Source organism: Apodemus sylvaticus, chromosome 2 (assembly GCF_947179515.1).
Source record: "Apodemus sylvaticus chromosome 2, mApoSyl1.1, whole genome shotgun sequence".
Taxonomy (NCBI): Eukaryota; Metazoa; Chordata; class Mammalia; order Rodentia; family Muridae; genus Apodemus; species Apodemus sylvaticus.
This window is the reverse complement of record NC_067473.1, coordinates 46,846,387-46,865,529: the sequence shown is the minus strand read 5'-3', so window position 1 is coordinate 46,865,529 and position 19,143 is coordinate 46,846,387. Positions and strand designations below refer to the sequence as shown.

At 39.7% G+C, this 19,143-nt stretch overlaps 1 protein-coding gene across 1 annotated transcript in view; it reads right to left on the bottom strand.

Annotated features, from left to right (window-relative positions):
• Nucleotides 1–1,827: 1,827 nt before the first annotated feature.
• Ptprz1 (protein tyrosine phosphatase receptor type Z1) overlaps nt 1,828–19,143 on the bottom strand; it is a 161,325-nt gene continuing 144,009 nt past the window's right edge. Inside the window, exons 22-30 of the mRNA XM_052172827.1 lie at nt 18,676–18,811; nt 16,827–16,973; nt 11,604–11,697; nt 11,207–11,280; nt 9,888–10,016; nt 8,506–8,652; nt 4,854–4,996; nt 4,003–4,138; nt 1,828–2,622 (exon numbers count right to left, since the gene is read on the bottom strand). Coding sequence (XP_052028787.1) covers nt 2,482–2,622; nt 4,003–4,138; nt 4,854–4,996; nt 8,506–8,652; nt 9,888–10,016; nt 11,207–11,280; nt 11,604–11,697; nt 16,827–16,973; nt 18,676–18,811 — 1,147 coding nt within the window. The 3' untranslated portion in view covers nt 1,828–2,481. The remainder of the gene's footprint in view (nt 2,623–4,002; nt 4,139–4,853; nt 4,997–8,505; nt 8,653–9,887; nt 10,017–11,206; nt 11,281–11,603; nt 11,698–16,826; nt 16,974–18,675; nt 18,812–19,143) is intronic.

Genomic DNA, 19,143 nt, shown 5'->3' with positions numbered 1-19,143 from the left:
AAGTAGGGGGTCTCCATGTCTATACCATCCGCATGTTAGGGGAATATCGGCACCAGCTCTCCTGAGCTCAAAAGAACTTGATATTTCATCACATCTGTAGTCTTCTCACTGTAACCTCATGTAATGAAAAATTGCAGGAATCTTTCTCAGTTCTCCTTTATTTAAGGATGTTATTGTGGTTTGAATGTAAAATGTTTCCCATGGACTTGTGTTTGAACACATTGTTGGCAAGAACCAGCCTGGGCATCAGGACCCTGAGGGGTTCTGAGAGTTCTGAGACATTATCCACACCTTTGACTCCTATACTTGTGCAGTCTGATTATTATGGCATCATAACATGGAGGACATTACTCAAAGGAATGTGAAAATATGTATATTATTACATAAACAAGTCTTATGCTCATAGCAGCTTCTACATTCATGGAGGTTCATACCAGAGCCCTGTCCCAGGGGCAGGAACCATGTCATATGCTATTCTGTCTCCACCAGAGCCACACCAGGTTCAGCACTGTTGTGGTGCTATTCTGGAAAGTTATGGAACCTTTAGGAGGTGGGGCCTTCCTGGTAGAGGTGACAGGGGACAGGAGACAGGACCTTGACATTTTATAACCAGGAAGTACTTCCTGTTCTCTTTTTTCCTGCCTAAAGACTTGAAGTGACCAGAAGCCAGCTGTGCCTGTTGCTATGCATTCTCTACCATGATGAACCCTTTTCTGTTTGTCTTCCTAGGGGTGAAAATGTCAGCACATGGGGTTTTGGTAGTCATGCATATCCAGGTCATGGCGATCTTATAAGGAAAAAGAAATACAGAATGGTTCTGCTTATTGAGCAAGTGGGTCACAATGGTTTGATGATACATTTTGTAGTGGCAGTATCAGCTGCTGTGTTGAAATCAAAACCATAAAATGTTGTGAGATTCCTATGTATCACAGAGAATGCAGCTTGGGAACCAGAGCTTGATACTCTGTCCCATTTCTTTGGGCTTTTCACTTTTTCTCAGAGGGACCCCATGTTCACAATTTTATTCCATCTAGAGGAATTTTAATCCAGCAATATGGCTGCTCTGGCAAGAGATCACATCCAATGACCCAGGTCTGTGTGATCTGGCTGGAATACAGTCATGCCGTTAGAACAGATCTTTAAGGTAAAATTAGTTTGTAGAAAGAAGCAGCCATGTTTGAAAGTCATGTCTAATTGAGGGGCAGACAAAGTGATGAATCAGAGAAAGATTTGGCAGAATGAGTCAGAAATAAGATATGCTCAACTCTCAGGAGGAAAGCCATTGAAGAGCAGCACAGGGAGAGGGAGTCAATAAGTAGGGAGTTGAGTCAGTTGGGAGTCAGTACAATGCAGTGCAAAGGAATTGAATTTGTTCGGGAGGTCATGAAGTTCAGTGCAGGTCACAGAGACAGTTGAAGCCAGCTAATAAGGAGACAGAAGATTAGAACATATCGCCAGAGTTAGTTTGAGGTCAAGCAGAGCTGAGAGAAGCCAGATTGAATAGCTTCAATAGGAGTTTTGAGCCAGAACAGCTGAGTTGACCCAGCCAGCCAGAGTTCAGAAAGAACTAGAAAGGATGAGTATATTCAGCAGTAAACTTCTGAGAAAAGAATTACAACAGGTGAATAGAAGATACCTTTATGCTACCACACATAGGTCACTACAACATTCCACAATGAACACAAGTTAATGGCAATATTTATATTTATTTTTTTTTGCAACTTCTCAGATAAAAACCATTTAAGGAATGTTTGGTAAGTTGTTATTCTCATAAAAACATCTTTTAAAACAAGTGTTTTTCTATTTTCACAAAAAGTTAAAATGACATGCAGAAACAAGGTTAGTTTCTTGGATAACACAGTACAGTTTTAGAAGACATATAGAGCAAGTAAGACCAGAGAATAAGCTACATAATTAAACTCAATACACCACTAGAAAACTCACACAGTAGTAAAATATAAAAATCTACAATTATAAATATAAATTTGGTCCATGGAGACACCAGAGCAGTATTTACATAAGTTACTATCACTCCTACTTCAGGTGAATACTGCAGTTGTAAAATGTTGAATATCATCGTGGATATAGTGGTTTACTTACAATCTACCATATTAAAAGTTTTATTTCTAGCAAACCTGATGATTGCTACAAATACAGCTAAAAATTTGACACTTAAGAACAAATATCCTCCAAGGTTGGTGTTTCCTATTATCTACAAATTGATTTCTTTGTTAAAATCAATATGGAAAAAATACCACAATTCAATTCTTAGAAACACTGTAAAATTCAATCATTTTAGTTCAGACATTATGAGTGAATTACAAGAAGTCTCTCAAAAAGGCACACGTTGTTAATGGTGTCAATTTGGCAGCAGAATGAGTTACCATCAGGCCACGGGAAGTGAACAGACATCAGACTGGACTCATTTCTCTCATCTTAGAACGGACAATGCTGGGATGGGCTGGTCTAACCCTTCCTGCCTTAGACTAAAGACTCCAGGCTTTCAGCTATGTTCCCATCAGGCAAAGCTGCACCATTACTCTCCAGAGAGGTGGATGGATTCTCTTCCTGCCTTGTGCTGACGAGGCTGAGGACCACTTTGTAGAGAAATTGATACTGCTCCTAGAAAACACGGGAAGGAAGAAGGTAGAGAGGAAGCTCATCAGAGGTGTGAGTTTGCAAAAACAAGAAAAAAAACAGGTATGATTTCAGACACACTTTAGAACCATTCGTGTAAGAGCCCAGAGATGATAACGGCCTTGCACTCAGCTGAGGTGCACATTCTATATTTAGTTGTATCTATTTGGTTAAACCCAAATCTCTTTGCAATGGGCAAATTATCACTGAATGTAGAGAAAAAAGGCCATTGCACTCTTGACAGTGGTAAGTACTCAGCTCTTATTCCTTTGTTTTCCGGAGTTGGAAGACAGTGTAGATAATCTGTGCTCAGCATGTACAGCCTTCATAAAAGCAACATCTCTCCTTCCTTTCTTCTCTTATTTACAGATCTGAGGCCGGTCCTGAACTCACTATGCAGCTGCAGATGAACTACCTCCAAAGTGACAAGACTACAGACATGTTTTCTTTATCCAATTTATGTGATGTGGGGCTCAAAACTAGCTCCCTGTGTATGTTAGGGGAGCATTCTACTAACTGAGTTATATCCCCAACCCTCAAGACTCAGGGTCTTATTTTCCTTTTTTAATTGCTCTGTAATCACATGCTTCTGTCTACCTATGGAAAGTGTTCAACAATAGCTGTTCTATCACCAAGGAACAGTGCTTTCACAGACACACTGCTCATCAAATGTTTTTCACTCCCTATCATTTTGTCTGTCTTGATGGTCTGCCTTGAGAAAAGGGGTGTCATGCTCCCCAGTGATCTCTCTATGAGATCCCTTCTCTGTACTCAGCTAAGAAGCTGACAGTGACCCTAAGACCTTCACATCCACCCAAGACTCTCACCAAACTTTCTATCATTTTGCCACAATAATAGCAACTTTCAGGTTTTTTTTCTAAGCTAAACCTTGAAACCAGAAGTGCTGGCTGTGTCTCATTCTTGACTATACACGTCTTTTTTCTCCTAAAAGCACCCATGAATTAGCTTTTTGTTAACTTCAGAAACTGGGCTCTGCTTGAGAAAAAAGTGAATAGGTCTAACATTCAAGTCTCGGAGCTATATCTCTTGCTGTTCTGTGAAGCCTCAACTTGAACCTTAGGAATACGACTCTTCAATTTGCTGAACAAACCAATTCATTGGTAATTCCACTACAGATATTTTTAAGAGTCAGGATGAATCTTATAAAAAGGGCACCGAGTGACTAGAGGTTTTTAATCTGCCAGTCTTCTGCAAAGTTCATACTTGTAATTCAGCTTGAATACTACAAGCTAATGGTACCTACCAGCCTCTGTGACCTTCCTTATATGTGATTAAAGAAAAAAAAACTTTAGTAACAGCTAGGAATTAATACTTCAACAGTGAAAGGTGAGGTTCACCACTTACAATGTCAGTGAAGACTCCTGGCCTCATCAAATTGATCATCTTGGCTACTTGGTAAACATCCATGGAGTTTTCTTTTTCTAGTTGGTGCATAAGGGTTGTGAGAGCACAAAAAGTTCCTGCTGTTACTCCTCCATGCCTTGCAGTAAAGAGACAGGGCAAAGATTCCATCAGATGCATAGATGCATTTGTAACTCAGAGCACACAGCCTTGAAATGACTTGTCTTTCTTTCTTTTTATTGTACATAGAGTTATCGTTGAGTTGGGCACAAAGCCAAGTGTGCCACTAAAACCAAGATCCTTTATAAAATGTTTTACTGTTTGATTATGCATCGTTATTTGTATTCTTTGAAAGAGGCAGGCAGAAAACGTTTGGCTGAGGTTATAATATATAGACTATATACCTTATAGAATAGGCATTTAGCAAAATTCTAGTCTTTTTCTTTGTTATAGAAACAGAATAAATTATGAAATAAAGATTGCTCTCTGAGGCAAAACAGAAACAACAACAAAAATTACAAACAATAGTCATTTTACTCCTTTCTCAAGAAGTAAATAGTTGGGATGTATCCTACATTAGCTTCATTAAAAGTCCAATACTGAAACATTGTCTCATCTCAACAAAGGCTCTTACTACAAACTCCAAGGGAAGATTCCAGTATTTAGATACGGGTGTTCTGCCTTCACCAGGAGTTGCCAAGGAGGCACAATGTTCTGTGTCACCTTTGATGATAATAATCAGCTAATTCATCCTGACTGAATCAGCACATGGACACTATGCACCAGGGTGGTCGGTGGACAACAGAGGCATACACATAATCAGAGGTCTTAATGACTAAGACTGTGAGACTTACTCATCGTGAACAATCATGGGCCCATCCCGGTTAGCAGCTTCTTCTTTGATAATACTTATAAGTTCAAATGTTTTACTTATGGGACTATCCGGATTTGGCCATTTGGGGCACTGAAAATGCCTTACTTCCAGCACATAATCATCCTAGAAGAAAGAACAAATCAGTGTGTTTAAAGGAGTGATGCTGGGCTAGTAGCAGTCTAGCATGAGCCAGAATAAGTGGGAAATTCAGATACCAAAGCCAGATGATAAAAATATCACATGCTTTATTTATAGTTCATCCCTGATTGTGGAAGGAGAAAATCATTGCAGTGAGACATTATCCATGAATAGATCCGTTCACCAGGATCAAACCTTATCTTCTTTTTAGGCCTTTGTATGTATGTACACATGTATGTAGGTACACATGGAAGTAAGAGGTTGATATTAAATATCTACAGTTTTTCTCTAGCATATTCTCATCTGGACCTTAACAATTTGGACAAGACTGGGTGGCCCAGCAAACACTTGGTTCTTCCTACCTTCACCTCCCCAGTACCACTGGGTCTGGCTTTCACATTAGTGCTTGGAATTGAACTCATGTTCTTATGTGTCAGGGCAAGTTCTTTATCAACTGATTTGTCTTCTCAACACCCCTCCCCCTAATGTAGTGGAGGGAGGGGGATGGGACTGGGAGGAGAGGAGGGAGGGGGCTTTGATCAGGATGTGAAGTGAATAAATAAATAAATTAATAAAAGAATGTTATTTGTGAGTGAATCGTGCCAGTGCTAATAAACCATGAAAGTGAAAGCATGTCTTAAAGATGTGTCTGCACTGCTTAATTTCAAGTTACAAAAGGAAATCTTCAGTGTTAGAATTTGTTTGGAAAGGAGTACAGAGGCCATTAAACATCAGCAGTACTCCTCAGAATGAGATTACACAACAGAATAAGAACACATCTGGAGTAGACGTCTACTTTGAACTCCACTCTCGATTATGTTCTGTGTGATTAACCAGATTATGTCACAGTGAAATAAAGCTCTGACCTTCAGTTTCCTAAAGTGAACTTAATGAGAAAACATTTGAAAACAAGTGTCTCAGAATCAATTTTATTGAGTAAATGTAAACTTCCCAAACAACCAAAGTACTGTTAACAAAGAAAATCATGATGGGGTATTGGTCTATCTGATAATAAGAATTATTATAAGCTAGAAAAAAGGCATTTCTAGGTCAGCAGGGAGATTGACAAGAAGCCCAGTGGAAGGAAATAGTAATGATAGAAACAAGTTCATACACACATAGTCATATCAGATGTGTGCCTGTGCTGATACAGCTGTCTGTGAGCATGAGGTCTCTAGGATAATAATATCACATGGAAATAATGAAAGTGCACTCTTGCCTTGCACAATGCAATATAAAAACCAAAGGAAAAAATAGAAAACATTTATCAAACAATGCTATGAAGGTGTCTTAATTTCAGACGTATTTGTTTTGGTTCTCAGTTTGGTTTTGGACCTTGTAGGCTAAACATTCATTCTGCTATTGAACTGTTTTCTCAGTCCCAACAGGATTTGTTAACAGTGAATCCTAAATGGTAAATTCTTTCTAACAAAACAGAATAGGGAGGATGATAAAACACACATTAGTTAAACTTGTAAACTTGCATTTACCAAAAATTAAAAGTGTTAAAATTACATAAAAGAATATTTGCAACATTAATACCTGCAAAAGGGTTGATACGTAGAATATACAAATACCTCATACAAGTAAGTAAATAAAAATTTAAGGTGCTAATGGGAATTTGGACAAAACCCCTGAGGACCTACCACTAGAAACTAATTATCAATGCAATGGGCAATACATTTTTGGAAAGATATTTACCTTCATTTGCACTAAGAAAAATTAAAACTAGTGAAGCAAAAAAAAAAGTCATTTAAGCCTCAACATAAACAATGATGAGATTTTTCATGAGCTGTAAATTAGAGGGCATCTCAGTAGGACCACTTTTAAAATAATCATAACCGTGAAAAACTGAGGGGTCTCATTTTCAATAACCCATAAAGGATCCCTAGGTGAACCCAAGAAACATTTCCATGTAGGTAAACATATTCAGTCAGGTACCATTTGCAATTGCAAATTTTTGAACAAGACAAAATGAGGCAGACTTCAAGCAAGCAGTTCCTCAATTTTGGATTAAAAAAAAACAACAAAAAAACAACAACACCTTGAATGTGTTAACAGCCAAAGCAAACAAATTTGACTTATATCCAATTGTGCAAATAAATGTCATCAACATTATAATGAGGGAAGGCAACAAATATTTGACAGCATACACATAATTTATATAAGGATCAGAATATAAGATCAAAACAATGCAGTCTTAAAGAAAACAGAGATAAAAGGTGAAATTATGAAGTAAATCCAGAGATCAGCAAACACTAACTGGGGAAGAGGCCACTATATCCGGAGAGAGGGTAGGATGGCTGAGTGGGAGCATGACAGATCTCCGTCAAAGGTCAAGGCTGTGTTCCTTTATTGACCTCAGTAGCCAGAGAATCAGTTAGTGTATCACTTTACTGTATTATCTAACTTATGAATATTATTTTATTATATAATACTTGATACACTAAAAATAGTCTTGATAAAAAGAAAAATTAACAGACTCCCAGATTTTGACTTTAGATATTTAACAAACTTCCCAGGAGTTGAAATGGGGTCTGGTCCACACAGCATAAAGTTTTACCTCTTTCTTTACTGAACTCAAGAGCGATGACATGTAAGATACAGTAGCTATGAAGACATAAAATGCCTACCTCATCTTGCTTTCCTGACCACTGCCTTAGAACCACCCCTCATCCCCCGGCTGGCTTTAAGGCAATTTGGACATCAGTGACATTTGATTTCCATATCTGAGATGCGCTGAACTGTAATCAATCCTGAATACTTATTGTATAGTGTGTTATCTGTATAACACTAGGAAAAAGCTGTATTTCCTAAGGTTGAGGTGGACAATGGGGATGCTCAGAATAATGCCTATGACAAGACAATGGGTATCTAATGAGTATTTTCTTAAAGTGAGCCTTCTTGATTAATATGGATACCTATGGGAGAAAACATGACAAGGTAAGTGCTGGTTTTAAAACAAGAATTAGAACTAGAGCCTGAAAAGATAGGCTAGCAGTTATAAGCACTGACTGCTCTTTCAGAGGCCCTGAGTTCAGTTCTTAGTCTACAGTGCCAGCTCTAGCAGATCTGACGCCCTCTTTTGGCCTCTGTGGGCACTGCATGCATGCTGTACACTGACATACAAGGAGGCCAAAGAGCAATCTACAGAACGACGACGACAACAACAACAACAACAACAACTATCTCAAAGGAAAGAGAATTAGAATTATTTTTGTTTTTTCAACTTAATTTCTATCAGCAACCAATCTGGAATAAAAGAGAAATCTTTGCTTTTCTGTGTACACAGAAGTTAAGAGTTGTATAGTTTAGGAAAGAGCAGTAGTTTGATGATTCTGTAAGTAAAAATGACAAGTAAAGGAATACCTCTGGAATTTTCTCAATTTGTAAGAAAGCACAATCCTTTCCCACTTCTAATATATTCCCCAGTCATCAGCCGTCTCACACGTGAGCAGGGGGGAGTTCACCCTCTAACCTGGTTCTTTCCATACCTGTGTCGCTTCCAAGATGAAGTCTTGAACGATCAGTTTTTCCTCATTCGAAAGGCATTTGTGTTCTTCAGACATGAGCGTGACTTTGAAGCTTTCACAATTTATGGGCTCATCTTTATTTGGCCAGTAAACAAACTCATCCTCTGCCTGAGAAAGACCAAGGGAGAGTATAGACTTCCATGAAACAGTTCCTTCATCTGATTGGTACAGCAGATCAAATGCTTGGCAGAGAAATTTCAAATCAAAATTTTCTTTGGATAACAAAATTTACCATTAACATGTTCTTGAAATCTTAATCCAGATTGGATTCACGTGTGAAATAAAATATCGCACAACCCAAACCATCGCTGTGGCATTTTGTGCTCTTTGCACGTAGGTAGAGCATCGAAGCCTGTGGCTTCCATAACTGCCAACTGAGTAGGATGAGTGAAGCGAGGGCGCACCCATTCCTAGCATGACTTGGAGCCTCTGTGACTTTAGATACATGAGTATAAGAGTTAAGTATATTTGACAAGTCCAAGTCACATAGTAATTTTGACTGACTCTTTAGGTTTTACAAACATAGGACAGCAGACGTGTCACTGACACTGTGGTTCCGAAGAGTTCTTTGCTTTACAGGTTTACATTTTTTTTTTTAAGCAAAGCTTTCCAGCATGGATGGGAGGACTTCCTCACTACTGTAGCCAAGACATTATTGGCAGATGAGAGCAGCTTGGGGAGGGAGATTCATTCTTCCTTGGGGCTATAGCCACTTGTAAGATGCCCATGTTCCATGTCTGCTGCTACACCCTTGCTTATAGGGTCAACTATAATTGTAATAAGTAACTAAAAAACACACACACATCAAGTTTGAGGAGGTGTGTGCTGGGAAATACGAGTTCCGGGTGGGTATGGTCCTACTTCATTGTGTGCATGGATGAGATCCTCAAAGCATAAATTTAAAAGTTTCCTAAGTCTCTTTCTTCTTCATAAAACAGCTTTGGCTGATATTATTAAGAGGGTGTAACTATGCTTTCACGAAATTGTAAATAAAATAGTAAAATAAAAAGATGAGAGGCTTAAATGGAAATTTCAATGCAATACTATATATTTTATCTTAAAATATGCAAACACAAGTATATAAACTGGTGTCATTTATGGCCGCACTCCTGAGGTGCTTGAGCAGTGCCACAAATACGTATTTAGCAACTTTAATCTACTTAACTTAGATCTCTCATTCACTACTTTGACTTGACAGAACCGCTTTACCAATCCAGTCTAGGAAAGCATGACTCTAGTGAATCTATTAGCCATAAAAAAGATTACTTTTCTTGTTTGCATGATAGGCTTCTGGCTCTTGTTATCTATTTTCTTTCCAAGAAAAGAACAAAAAAATGACCTACCATGTTTTGACCATCTGGAATCATAACCACAAGCTGGGCATTATGATCCCATATCATTCTCCAGAAGTCCTTGATGGTGTGTAGAAGGGGATGCTGGGTAATGATGAATTCATTGCTCTGGTAATAACCCTACAGAACCAAAGACATGAAGAAGGAGTCCTGACATGTGACTAAACAGCAAAATGTGGTTTTGTTAAAGTGATGCATTTAATTCTAGACAGAATGCTTAAATAACAACGTATTACCACCAGCATTTACTGGCCAGTGTGAGATAGAACTATCATCCTCATTTTAAAGGTGATTAAACTGAGGTATACGAAGCTAAATGCTATGGATGCATTTACCTTAAGAAGTGGCATGACCTCTAGAAGATGTACCAAAATGGCTTGTTAAAGATAGAGTGCAAATCTATGGCAGAGTTTATAATCCTTATTGTCCACAAACCCTAGGCTTCAGAATACTAAATCTCACATTTCTTCACCCCAGATTACCTTCCATGTCCTGGCCCCTGGCTGCCTCCCCTATGAAAGGGATCACAGGACAGGTCCTTTCTGATTGTACTTATGAAGCCTGGAAACTGGTGTAACTGGATCGAATGATTTATATGTTCTTTGCTGAACTTGAAACTCTCCTCTTACAGTGTGGTCTTTTACTACCTCCATGGGTTCATTTGAAACGTAGTGAGTGTTAAAGAGTGTAACCACATCTCCTTGTTTCCTGCATCTTCTTAGGTTGTTTCTTTGCTGGCAGTCTAAAACAGTGGTTTGGAAATGAATGTTAGGACTCTTCTCGTTCGAAGCCAAGCTATGTGATAGACTATCCTAAGATGGTAATAAAAGGCACACAAAAGCCACCAAAGCACTGGTCAATTCATCAGACAACTTCAATGCAGAAGGAAGGTTTTGCATCTTTAAAAATCCAATAGCACAAATGAACCCAATACTTAGAGAAGAGCTGTACTGAAAACCTGGGGTGCTAATTTTAGTGAATTTGGACTCTGTTGAAGTATACCCTACCTCTGCTCCAGATCTGTGCCTCAGTGAATGAAAATACATTTTATGTCTACTCATCAGCTCTGAATGGTGTATTTGGGACCCATATTTCCTTATTGATTTTGATTGAGGTTTCTTCAGTCCCAGCACATATGAAACCATCAAGATATGCTGCTGTTCCTCTGGCCACTGAAGACTGTGTGCCACAGTCATTGTACTGGACTGACTGTATTAGACAGGTGCTGTCTGCATCCAGGAGCACACTCTACTATTAATTCTGGTAACACAGATGGGCAGGTAGATTCCCCTGTGATGTCTCTGACTTACCATAATATAGGATGCATTGATGTAGTCTGTGCCTTCCCCACTCAGGGATGAAATGCCCACCCTTGATCTTTCCACTGGAACACAGAACATGGCAGGTAAACAAACATGCCCACTGCACTGAGCCATCCCCATCCCCACCCCCAACAACAACCTCCAAATGCAAAGTACAATTGCACTTCTCAACGAATACCTTTGGCTGTTAACCCAATTGTTAAAGTTAAGTTTTTCATAAGACTTCAAGGATTTGAGTTATTTTTAATAATCAAATACTGGTCAAAATTAAAACAATATGACAATAGACATAATTAGTATACATAATTATTACTAAAAGACATAGAGGTGTTTTATTATGGGAGTAAAAAACCCAGTTGGTTTTGCAAGATTCTGTGTGACTTACCAGGGATGATGGAGGATGTTCTATTCTTCTCCCTGTTACACTGCTTCAGGGCTGTTGAGTAGTCACTCTGAAGAATATTTGACTGGCTCAGAAGCTGACAGGGGAGGCAAGCAAGTGTGCAGGTCATTTCATGCACTTTACCCAGATCCCCAAACACACACTGACACAACTCAACAAAGGAATGAATGACATTTAGTGTAAGCATAGCCCACCCTTTAGATACCAGGGCTTTTTGAACTAAGCCCCTTTTGAGTGAAGTCCCAGCAGCCTCTATGCTGTATTTCAAGTCCTTCGATCTTGAGAGGATCTTCCTGATGGTTTCCTCTGTGAGTATGCACCTCACATTTCCTTTACTTACTCTCACTAATGTTAAATAGTTATTTAATTTTTGGAATGAATCCTACAAACTACTTCATCAGGATGCTACAGGATATACTGGTAGTTTTCAGTCACTAAAACCCTAAAGTCTATTCTGTTTTACGCACATATTATCTTGGTATCAAATATTTGTGTGTTCAGTAAAACAGACGGGTTGGTTTAGTTTTCCACTGAGATTTTTTTCTACCAAGGTTTGGAAATTTTTGTCTCTTAAAATTCTGTCAAAGCCTTATGTCCTCCTCCACAATCTCACTTGCAGTCTGTTTTTAAATTTAGAAAATATTTCTAAATTATGATCATGTTTCATTTCCTCAACTTTTTTTTTTTTTTTAAAAAGTGTCACTCTTAGCCCAGGCTGATGTGGGATTTGTGGCCATCTTTATGCCTCGGGATCTTGAGTGCAGAGAGTCCAGGTGTGAATCATCACCCTTACCGTAGACCTATTGTGTTAATGGATACTTACACCTTCCTGCATCAAGGACATCTTGGTGGTTGTATATTCATTTCTAAGTATACCCTCTCTGCAAACCACTAAGGTCTTCCAGTTTCGGAACTCATTCCTTCATTCCTTCACCCGTGTTCTCAATCTTATCTCTTTACACTAAGGATTTTTTTCTAATATGAATTTTCTCACTTCCCCTAAAGGGAAGTTTTAAAGGAAGCTTATATATCTCTTATTAAAACACACTCAAGGCTGGATGCGGTGGTGTACACCTTGATGCCAATTCTTGGGAGGCAGAGGCAGAGGCAGAGGCAGAGGCAGAGGCAGAGGCAGAGGTAGAGGCAGAGGCAGAGGCAAGCTGATCTCTGAGTTCAAGGCTAGCTTGATCTACAAATACAGTACAAGGACAACCAGAGCTACACAGAGAAACCCTGTCTTGAAAACCCAATGAACAAAACAAAACAATACCATCATCAACAATAACAACAACAAACCCACAATAAAATCAAAATAAGCAACATAAAATCTGTCTTACCCTTTAAGCTCATATTTCCTAGTAGCTCTCTTTATTATTTGTCTTAGTGCTAAGTCTTAAAAATATATTTATAATTGGTATGTATGTGTGTGTGTTTTTATATGTTTTCTATCTCTGTGTGCATGCCACATGTGTTCAGGACCCCTAATGTCAATATACTTTGTTCTAATTGTCCCCTCCTCTAATGACCTTCTTGTTCCCCTGAGCTTGCTTTTTTAAAAATACTATTTATTTTATGTATATAAATTTATATATATTTAGGGGGTTAGGGTTAGGGTTAGGGTTAGCATTGGATCTCATTACAAATGATTGTGAGCCACCATATGTTTTATAGGAATTGAACTCAGGACCTTTGGAAGAGTAGTCAGTGCTCTCAACTGCTGAGCCATCTCTCCAGCCCCCTCAACTTGCTTCTTGCTGTGGCCTCTTCATTGGTTTTTAACTCAGTTATGTGGCTTCAATGCAATAAGCATTGCAAAGGTTATCAATGCCCGGGCTTGAGCTCTTCTGCCCTTTCCACAAATGTTATTAGTGTTTCCTGTTTCTATTCATTTTCTCCTCTTGAAACCTTACTTTCTTTAGATTCCTTTATTTCTCACTATCTCTTACTCTCATGCCTTCCATTTACCCCTTATCTCCCCCTTTCTCTGCCTTTTCTCTTTCTTTTCTTTTCTTTTTTCTTTTCTTTTCTTTCTTTCTTTTTTTTTAAAATTGGTGTTTGAGCTTAGAACATGGTGTGTGCTTAGGTAGGTAAGAGCTCTATCACTGGGCCGTGGATCTCCATCCCTTCTCCCAAGCCCTCTTAAACACATCTTCAATGACCATCCAGTTGCAAGGCTTCAAGTAATCATCTCCAAGCTAGACAGTCTCTTTCTGTAGGTCTGATCTTTTACCACTTAGATGCAGTAGTGAGCTGCCTACTACACACATGGACTGACTCATGCTCTGTTATGGTTTGGCTATGATTTGAATGTGCTTCCCAAGGCTTCATGTGTTCAAATTTAATCTCTCCTGAGATATATTGAGAGTATGAAAGTTGAGGTCACTTACGGTGTATAGAAGTGCAGATTTAGGGAGGTGATTAGGATTACATTAAGTCTTTAGGTTAGAGCTCCTATCAATGAATCTTAGTAGCTATAAAAGAGGTAGAGTCTTATACACACACGAAGACACACTCAGACTCTCTCTCTCTCCCCCCTCTCTCTTTCTCTCTCTCTCACTTGTCATATATCCAGTTGATATTCTGAAGAACTTAAGATTTCCATTTAGTAAGAAGGCCGCCACCAGATATGGCATCTTGGAGGGCTTGGGTGAAGGGATGGAGATTCACGGCCCAGTGATAGAGCTCTTACCTACCTGAGCACACACCATGTTCTAAGCTCAAACACCAATTTAAAAGAAAGAAAGAAAGAAAGAAAGAAAGAAAGGAAGAAAGAAAGAAAAGAGAAGTATGTATGTATCCACAGAATCACAATCCCAAATACACTTTTTATTTGTAGAACCCTGAGCCTCAGTCATTCTATTCAATAAAGAGAGTCTTGCTAATATGCTTCTAGTACTTTAGAGTTGTGTAGACGTAGGAGTGATCTGACCATCTGCTCCTCTATCACATCCTGCACACATGCACCCTCTCTCTTGAATTCTCTGTCACAGGAAATGATATCATCCCCTCCCAATTAACAAATGTAAAGCTAAAATGTAAGCTAAAACCTAAGTCCTCTTATGGGCTCATATATTCTTCCCTAAGTTGTAGCTTTACCTGTGCACCTATAGCATCCTTTTCTTCCACTGTGCTTTCCACAGTTTTGTTTTCTTATCTGTATCTTGCATTAGACTGCAAGCACTTTGAGAGTGGGAGCTGAGTGTGTTCTGTTAATTGTTTTAAGATATGTTTTAGTATATATAAAATATTATATATAATTTAATTTACGTGTATGCATTTTTGTGTCTGTATGTGGGTATGTGTACATGTGAGTTCAGGTATCTAAGGATTCCAGAAGAGGGTGCTGGATTCTCTAAAGCTGGAGTCACAGGCAGTTATAAGCTGCCCAACGTTGGTGTTGAGAACTGAACATGGGTCCTCTGCTAGAGCAGTTCAAATCTCCTAACTGCTGAACCATCTCTCTAGCTCCCCCTTAATGTTTGTTTTTTAAAATGCATATATATGTATATGCACATTTTGTGTGTGTGTGTGTGTGTGTGTGTGTGTGTGTGTGTATGTGTGTTACATGAAGGCTGGAGGTTGACATCAAGTATTCTCAGTTTTTCTCCAATTGTTTCTTTGGACATGCATTCTCTATATGAACCTGGAGCTTGACTGTTCAGTTAGACTGATGAGGGAGGCAGCTCGCCCCAGCAGTGCTCCTGCACCTTCCTCCACAGGTCTGGGTGACGCTTCTGTCCAGGGGCCTAGGGATCTAAATGCATCCTCTCATGTTCAAGCAGCAAGCTCTTTGCCAACTGAGCCGTAGCCTAGCCCTTAAGTTTACAGCTCGGCGTTAAACCCGAGGCCTGGCAACTAATAGGTATCGGATAAAGATTTATGGTGTAGGCATGCAGTTTGTTTAAAGGAAATTTTCTTTGCAGGAACTTGAATGAAGATTGCTTTTAAAAATAAAACAGCCTGACCTTTATATCTACATTTCCTATTTGTATTGTGAGGAGGAATAAAAAGGTCAAATCTGTCTTTTTAATTCAGGATTTGCTGTGTTTCTATTTAAATCCCGGATTATTCCGCTTAAGCTGTATCAGTTCTCTTAAGCAACCGTGTAGTGGGTGAACCACACTTAAATGACAGTTTTATTGACAACAGGGGATATAAATGTAAAATTGGGTTGCCAGGATGGCCTTTCATCTCTGCAAAGGTTATCCTTCAAACTTAATTTCCAGGCTTTACTCTTTCTCTTTAAGATCCTAGTCTGCATACTTTCTCCAAGGCATCAGGATCTGCCTTGTCCGATAAGCAAGGCCTGATATCTTTCTGCAAACTGAGCGCTGCGATTAGAAGACACCCCCAATCCTTTTGTATTCCCAGAGCACAGAAGGCAGTTCCAAGGTCAGAGGCAGGGGACTGATGGTAGTTAGCATACTCTGCTGTAGGTTAGGCAAATAGCACGGAGAAAAGTATCTCGAGATTAATGCCTCTCAGCTTTTCCGTCCTATTTCTCCTGAAACCCTCAGAAGTTTGAGGATAGCATAGGATCATGCGCAGAGAAACCATGGCCCTCATTCCGCACTTTTTCTGCGATGAGAGGCAGGTCTGCTAACACCCACTTTCTGAAATCTTTGCATAGTAATTTCTAAAAGTCAGAAAGCTTGTGTTTTGGAAGTTTGGGAGCAAAGCATGCCTCCCCTCCACAAACACTCTGGTTTTCTATCTCAAGACAGGTGAGTGGGAGAAACTGGGGTTGCGGAAGCTATTGTACGTAGGTGGCCTACTTTAGTCCGAGGGTTTCAAGTGAGACACAGGCTGTTTCAAAGAGTAGCAGGAACAGCTTGAGCCACTACACTTGTGCTGAAGTAGTCTGGCTTTTTCAAAGCAAAAAGAGCACTTATCCAGTTTGTATTGTAAGTCCTGTCCGTTCATTCCGTTATTCTCCATGTCCTTCTTTCCTGGACTGTGTCTGCATTTGTCAGAGTTAGTCTAGGGTTTCTGACAACTTTTCCTCTTGGCACTCAGAATTAAGCATCTCTTTAAAATCTACCGTGTGGTGCTGTGACCTATTGTAAGGAACAAGGGTGGTCCGAACACAAAACCATTATTCTAGCAATGCTCACAGCTCCCCCACTTGGCCTTGTCTAGTCGAATGAGGAGCGACAGTGACGTTCTGTGGTGACGTCTGAGAGGCATTTGTGCAAGCAAACTCACCTGGAATTGTTTCTCTAGTTTTGTCTTGCCTGTTGGTCCAGGTATGAGGAGTGTATTAACATAGGAATGAATGTGGCTATCAGGCACCTCTGTTTCTTTGCTGAGTATGGCCTCGACCAGTGTGTCGTGAATGAAGACATACTGCTCCTGAGGAAACAACCGCGAGAGAAGCACTTTACATTTTTTGACATATCTAGTTACAAAGGTAGAAACTTCCGTTTGGACAGAAAACTAGAGTTCCACAAAACAGTCATGAGTGGCCCTGCAAAAGGTTGCTAATGAGGCCTGGTAGGAAGGTGGACAGGAGAGGAGGTGGCCCAGGCAGAAACACATGCTTCTCTTCACTCCCCTGTTTGTCTCTCAGTGGTCTTGGTCTTGGTGGGTGGGAAGGAAGACAGAAGACTTGGAAAGGCAAAGTCAAGTCCTCTGCCTTCCTTAAGTTGTGAGCCCCATTTTCCTGTGAGGAGCATTTCCTTGACTCGAGGGCTTCTGATAGACTTGCTCTAGTGACCATTCTCCTAGTAGCTAGTCACACAGGAGCAGCAATGTACCTGGTTAGTTACATTGTCAACCCAACACAAACTGGACATCATTGGGAAGAGAATCTCAACCAAGGAATTGCCTCTCTCAGATTAGTCTCCGTGTGTGTGTGTGTGTGTGTGTGTGTGTGTGTGTGTGTATTTTCTTGATTGTAAATGGAGGTAGGAGCACCCACCCCATCCCACTGTGGGTGAAATCATCGCTGGGTAGGTGGGTCTTGGCTGTTTAAGAAAGGTAGCTGAGGAAGCCAGGGGATGAGAAGGCCAGCATTCTTTCAGAGCCTCTGCTTCAGTTCCTGTCCTGCCTCTGCTGCATGGGGATTGTGATCTGTAAACTAACACAAAGCCTTTCCTCCCTAAACAGGTTTCAGCCAGTGTCTTGCCATAGAAACAGAGAACAAACTGGAATACTTGGGTTCAAGCTTGCCTCTAGTTTGGATCTAATGACTCTCTTATATTTCACTAATGAGACTTTTTTTTATCTGGTCCCACTGACAGAAAGTTATTTCAATGATGGAATGTGTTTTTCTGTTTATTTGGGTTTTTTTTGTCTCAGAATAGTCACCTATTTCCCTTTGTTCTTAGGGTCATATCATAGCTTTTTAATCTGTGATCACTTTCATTTGAAAGCAGGAGAGGATAGCACAGATTTGCAAACTCTGCCCTTCCTTGTATATGATCATATATTCTAAATAGAAGACACCAAATCCATTAACTGCTTGTGTTAAGCAGCTTTCGGTGTTTGCTAGCATGTTGAGAGTTCTACTGACTCTGAATCTTTACCATAATTAATGTCATATGGAAGATAGCCCTCATTTTTGTCCCCACATGGGCAGTTTTGTTGGCCTATCTGTGATATGTTTGTAATTTAGTGTTATAGGTTGAATTGCATTCCCCTAAAAGATAAGTTGCAGCTCGACATAAGAGTACCTCTAAATATGGTCTTACAAATAGGGCTATTACAGATATGACTTTTTTTTTTCAGTTCTACTGTCAGAGAGCAGTGGCTGACATTCATATTAGTAGAGGTACATTTAGACATAGGGACGATAGTCATAAGAAGACAGAGGGAGAGACCAGACTAATGCTCCAAAGATTAAGGATACACATTCAGCCACCAGAATCCAAAAGCTTCTGAAGGACCACTTCACCAGTGGGCTTCAGACTTCAGACCATGGCAAATGTGTTTCTGTCATTTTTACCCTCCCTATAAGTAATCCCTCTGTATGGCTACCCTCAGAACAGCAGACCTCGATTTCAGTGACACGCCCATACCTTCGATGAATAAAGATATATTTAAAAAGCAATACCTCTGTTTGCACCAAATAATTCCTTTGAGAACGAATGTGTTTTAAGAAGCCAAATATGTTGACGGTTCCTTCGTGTTGAATTTGTTGCAGCATACTGTCTAGCACAATGTATGTGCCCGTTCTCCCCACACCGGCACTGAACACACAAAGAGAAAGGGATACTTCAATGTCAAACACAAAAGGAGTGTGAAAGTCAGTCATTATTAGTTGTTATATTGATAAAATTGGCTTCCTTCCCCAAGTCAATAAGTCATATATAAACTTGGCAAGCTATAGTTATAAACAGTGTGGCAGTTCAGGGCAATGCTTAAACAAAGTTTATACTTTGGGGGTTGTTTCTGCTGTGAGTCAAACAGCAAGGCAACCTATTTCCATGGGATGTTCTAAAAGTAATTCCAACAGTTATTGGTGACTGTTGGCTCTACAGTGCATAGTAAGTAAAGTAGATGTTTAGTCCGAGAAAAGTGG